Source organism: Agrilus planipennis, unplaced genomic scaffold, assembly GCF_000699045.2.
Source record: "Agrilus planipennis isolate EAB-ADULT unplaced genomic scaffold, Apla_2.0 scaffold69, whole genome shotgun sequence".
Taxonomy (NCBI): Eukaryota; Metazoa; Arthropoda; class Insecta; order Coleoptera; family Buprestidae; genus Agrilus; species Agrilus planipennis.
In genome coordinates, this window is record NW_020438962.1 from 786,913 (window position 1) to 792,843 (window position 5,931).

General features: G+C 37.2%; 1 protein-coding gene across 1 annotated transcript in view; it reads left to right on the forward strand.

Moving 5' to 3' along the window:
* Positions 1-2,636: 2,636 nt before the first annotated feature.
* Positions 2,637-5,931, forward strand: part of LOC108735796 (protein amalgam-like) — a 37,771-nt gene continuing 34,476 nt past the window's right edge. Inside the window, exon 1 of the mRNA XM_018467954.1 lies at positions 2,637-2,934. Within this exon, the coding sequence (XP_018323456.1) occupies positions 2,856-2,934 (79 nt within the window). The 5' untranslated portion in view covers positions 2,637-2,855. The remainder of the gene's footprint in view (positions 2,935-5,931) is intronic.

The following is a 5,931-nucleotide window of genomic DNA, read 5'->3' on the forward strand; positions in this document are numbered from 1 at the left end:
GCGCCCTTGTTTACAACATGCAGATCTTTCCAACAACAACAACAACAACAACTTCGTACAACAAATTCGATCTGAGGTTTTGGAAGACGAACGCGAAAAGATTTATGAGAAGTAGATGATTTTAAATCAGAATAACTACATGAAGTACGTTATGTTTCAAAAGCTGGTAACAACTAAATTAAAGCTATACAATGTGTTTCTGACATAAGTAGCCAGTTTGCAAGAAGTGATAGGGCACTACAAAACAAGAAAATTAAACGAAAAATTTCGAGAAAACGTATTTAAAAGTACAAGCAAAGGTCAGTCCGACCCTGGTAGAATCACGTAGAGAAATACGACTTCGCAACGCCGTATTCAATCAGCGGTTACTTAGCAGCATCCGTGTTGTTTTTTATTTGTATTTTTGTGCTCTTGCATTGTTTGTTATTTCTTAGGTTAGATTAAGTGTGAATGACGATGTTTATGTTTACAGCTAACCTAGGGTAGTTCTTTGTTTTTTAACGTTGTAGGCTTGTATCTATCACGTATGTAGACAATCGAAGTAAGTCAATGTGTCAGTGTCATAGGTCAGTGCAGAATAGTTTCTAGACGAATATTTTCCTAGATGCCGGATGGACATACGGGTGCTATACCTTGAACGCTGCCTAATCCTGATCTAAATCCGCTAGACTTTATTAAACAGCGCGTGTATCAACAACGCAAAACGCTAATGATTTGCACGATTGTGTATGATCGCTGCAAATGAAGTACGTTAAATTCCGGACGTTTTTCTATCTAGAGAATAGGGCTATTGGTCCTGTATTTCTTCGCAAAAAGGAAAAAATAAGGAGAGTATGGGAGTCAAAAAGTATAAGTAAAAATGTAATACCTACATATCATGACAGCGGCGAGTAAAATAAAGCAAACAAAGGAAAATAAGAGAAAAACTAAACTAAAGAAATGCAAATAAACAGAGATAGAATCTGCGGGGCAAAAAATTTATATTCAGTTACTTATTAAGTATCTAAAAGAGATACCGCTAAATTGAATTTTAAAATGTAACGACGACTTGACTTGATGTCTTTTGATATACCCGCAATAAATTCGACGAACTTTCCATTTCACAGTATTAAAAGCTTTCTTCTACCGGAAATTTAGTTCGAGGATTACAACCAAAAATAAATTTCTGTCTGAGACGTTTTCAATAAATCAGTTACCAGCAAGATCGACAAAAAAAAATTTCGTATCTAAAAATTAAAAAGTTCTATTACCATTTCTTTTCATTTTCCTAAGGAAAAGGAATTTAGGGAAAAAGTATGATAATTATCAATTAAAAACACAAAAACGAAATGAAGAAGCCAACCTCCCTCTCTACTGAAATTATAATTCTAATTGTAGCATCACAACCCCCAATTTTAAACTGTTTAAGGAATTAAGTTACAGTTTACATATTAGATACCTATAAAAATAAAATAACTTGAAATTTAGCACAGGCTTTCTTTATTAGACGTAGGCGATGACTAAGAAAGGATTTTTTTTAAAATTTTGAATTTCAATTTGTGAAAATCAAACCTTTGTATTTTTCCTGTCTAATTATGGCATAATAAAGTGATTGTAAAATCACAAAAGGCTTAAAGGATTTCTCATTTAAATCTTGTTCTTGCTAATTAAAGTTATCGTAGGTAACTACCTACCAACAATCTAAACAAGAGCGTCAATGTTCACGACGCCCGCCGTCGTTTGTAGCATCACGTCAACGGTATGCTACCTGCTGCCTATTTCGCTTCGACGCCCACCCAACCCCTTACTAATTCCACCCCCCATCACTCACTCTCTCTCTCGAACTATCGTCCCTTTTCCCACACAAACGTCACTTGATCTGCGGCGTCGAAACGACTGAAACGCCAGCTTTGATCCTCCCAATTAAAATGCAAATCAAGCAGAATTAATGTGTACAGTATCGCACGGAAAAAACGAAAAAACATTTATATTTTTCTTTCGGCAGAATTGGCGTCAGCGCTACGATAAAAAAATAAGGGTTGAAATGAAATGTATTTAAATATCTTCTCTATAAATTTTGTTTCAACTAAATTCACTGAGCTGTATCGTTTAATTTTATCTTAACAAGATATAACGTAAAAAACAATTGATTGATTCGCCGCTCGCTGCAAATGTCACAGCTACATCAGAATAGTTCATCCACAACCCACATTACACGCATTTTGTTTGTCTAATTGCATAACCTGGACAGAAACGAGGTTAAGTGTTACGAGAATTTTAATTAATTTTATGTGTTCTCAATCTTTGTGGTTCTCGAATAGATAAGCACACCGTGATTAAGTAAAATCAGAAGTAGAAGCGCCTACTGTTCCCTTTCGCGTAATATATACAGGGTCCTTTTAACAATTGCTTTTCAATTATAACACAAGTGGGGTGGCATTGTTTGTCGAACTCAATATCTGGGTATTACACGTGTAGAGAAATTACTTGGTGGAGAATAGGCGGCTTCGCGTACAATAATAAGGGTACGACGCAGTCGGCTCTGGAGCCCGAAATTTCATCTTTGATGTAGTCCATTTAAATGCAAATTAAGCGAAATAGGATGAATTGTAGTAGTGGTATCATTGGCAGTTGAGGGTAGAGGAGGCGGCGCAAACGGTCTAACCAACTTTAAAGTGGCGGTGGAGCCAGTTTGTTACCGACGTCTAACGGGGTAACAGCGACGCCAAGCGTCGGTTGCATGATTGCGCATTCTATACGCGACTATGTTCAGTACGAAAAAGGTATGGTTTATGGTAAAACTTGTGAAAATGCTGGACGGAATACAATTATCGTGAAAATGGTGTTGAGGAAACCCAAGTAGGAGAGTGGGAAATATGATTTTTTTTGTGATTTTTGAACTTTTGCTAGCCGCTTTTGTGACCGGCATTAGTAGCAGTTCTGTTATTAGTTCAGGTAAGGAAAATATCCTATTAGATACCTATACTGTTGTTGCATTTTTGGAACTTTTTAAACAATATAAAACAAAATTCCACCAGTAGCTTTTTCTTTGAAAAAAGCGATGAAGAAGCTACTATGCTAGCGAAACAGTTATAATGGATTTCGGCGACAAATGCAAATTTAATGTAACTTAAACTTTTAGATTAATTTCATGTCTTTTAATAATGTGAAACTAGGATAAGTGAAAGCTTTAACGATATTATCTCAATTATTTCGTCGCTCAGATCAATTAAAAGTTGATGGCCAAAATCTAACTCCTCTAAACTAAATAATTAAATTTTGAGTAGAACATTATCAATAAGTAATCATTACAATATTTGATCAATAATTGACTTAATCGAAAGTTAAAATTTTTAAAATTTTTACACTTATCTACGGTAAATGTTTATTATATTATAATGTTGCAGTTACCCGTACAGTAAGAACCTTAAGAACCTTTTTAATCTAAGTCAATATCTTAAGAACGAAATAGTAACTTACATACTTCATTCATTTTAAAGAATTTTCTTTCTGTCTCACCTCTTTCTACTGTTAATCAAAGAATATATACGAAACATTTCGTTTAGAACTTACCATTAACATACTCGGCGGATTGACGATAAACACAATACTTCAAAAACCTGAAACAAATATTAAAATCAATACTAAAAACAAAACTTAAAAGTAGTAAAATTGGAACCAATCAGTTTATGTAGTGTCCAATTTGCTTCTGTTGTTAGTAGTGTTATAAAATAAAAAAGAATTACTTGAATATTTGAATATATCTTAAACTAGTCAAATGTATTAGGCAGTTAAATAAGTATTTTCAAATGTTTGATAATTTGAACAAAACAAAAATTCCTTTCAGATTTACGAGCAATTAAAATAACCCGTCCATTTTTACGGTTTGAATATAAAGCGTCTTGGTTTTAGTAAGGGTGTAATATCGGCTGCACGATCGCTTCCTAAACCTGCAGATATATATAGTTTACGATTTCAACGATTAAACTGTCGAATATAAACGTGTTTGTGCTAAAGAGATTTGGGCCGAGCTATAGCACTTTATAGCGTACTACAATACTAAACCAAGTTGAAGCATCGACGCGAGATCGTAGTATAATAAATCATCCAATTTACCGAAGTCATTCGACAAATCAGTAATAGTACGACCCTGATATTTGCAGAAAATTGCAAAATGTTAAAAAAATAAAATTAAAAAAGACCGCTATGTACTTTTCGATATCTTAAAAGTTAAGTAACTCAAGAAAATAAAATTAATCATCACAAATGGTTAGAGATATGGGATTTTACAAGAAATGTGAAGATTATCTCAGGATAGGAAGGACAGTGGAGGCGAGTGTCTAACTACTCTTCCTAATATCAAAATTGGCGAAGTTATACTTCGTTTACTTTCTTGGATGCGAACTGGTAAAATCGTAGGTAGGGAGAAAAAGGCTCATCATACTCTCGACTCTTGTTCATTAAACATACTTTTTCATACAGTACCTGCTAAAAGTTTTGTTCAATCATGAATAGTAGTGCGAGTTGAAAACAAGCGTTAAAGCCTTTAATATGTCTTCAAATATAAATAAACATCTCCTTGATATTTTCAGTTGTAATTGATACCAATAACAGCACATTTGAGCAATGCAATTTTAGTTGATAAAATGGTCAACTTTTCCGTGCAGTACTGTACGGATTGTACGCTCCTCATCGGTTAAGAAGTTGGCCGAGAGTTGTCTCCTTCCTTTTCTGGCCTAGTGCTGTTCTTTTCAACTTTGCGCCGGTCAAACTGAAGGTCACATCGCTAGAGAAACTAAACGAAGTATACAGACAAAGTAAAAAAAGATAACCGAATAATAGCTTGCTTTATAACTATCTGATTAGAGGTATACCTTTAACCAAACGTTTTGCCTTCTTAAATTTCTGAGAATGTTAAAAGTCCGAAGCTGCCAACATGCTCAAATTCTGCTTGTCTTCATCTCTTTCTATTACACATGAGTTGGTGTATTATTGTTCTTCTTCCTTAGTGTCCGCTGCAATGCCAACCTGACATCTCTTTTCTATAGTATGTTTACGATATTCCCTACCTACAACGTTTGTCGAGAGTGCCACCTCTACCCTATCATGTGTGGTTGGCCACTACCCTGACAAGTCCAACCTCATGTCGGCCGAACAGACAGGAAGATTCTTGATGCCTGGGGCTCCCCGACCTCCTAATCCCTACCAGGCTTAGAAGGTTTGGTACTCGAGCAGAATGCACAATATCGGAAGGTACTACTGTGCCATCTCTACCCTATCATGTGTGGTTGGCCACTACCCTGACAAGTCCAACCTCATGTCGGCCGAACAGACAGGAAAGATCCCTGATGCCTGGGGCTCCCCGACCTCCTAATCCCTACCAGGTTTAGAAGGTTGGTAACCGAGCAGAATGCACAATATCGGAAGGTACTACTGTGCCATCTCTACCCTATCGTGTGTGGTTGACCACTACCCCTACAAGTTCAACCTCACGTCGGCCGAACAGACAGGAAAGATCCCTGATGCCTGGGGCTCCCCGACCTCCTAATCCCTACCAGGTTTAGAAGGTTTAGTACCCGAGCAGAATGCACATTAGCGGAAGATACTATTGTGTCGTCTCTACCCTAGCATGTGTGGTTGACCACTACCCCTACAAGTCCAACCTCATGTCGGCCGAACAGACAGGAAAGCACCTTGATGCCTGGGGCTCCCCGACCTCCTAATCCCTACCAGGTCTAGAAGGTTTGGTACCCGAGCAGAATGCACAATCTCGGAAGGTACTACTGTGCCATCTCTACCCTATCATGTGTGGTTGGCCACTACCCTGACAAGTCCAACCTCATGTCGGCCGAACAGACAGGAAAGATCCCTGATGCCTGGGGCTCCCCGACCTCCTAATCCCTACCAGGTTTAGAAGGTTTGGTACCCGAGCAGAATGCACATTAGCGGAAG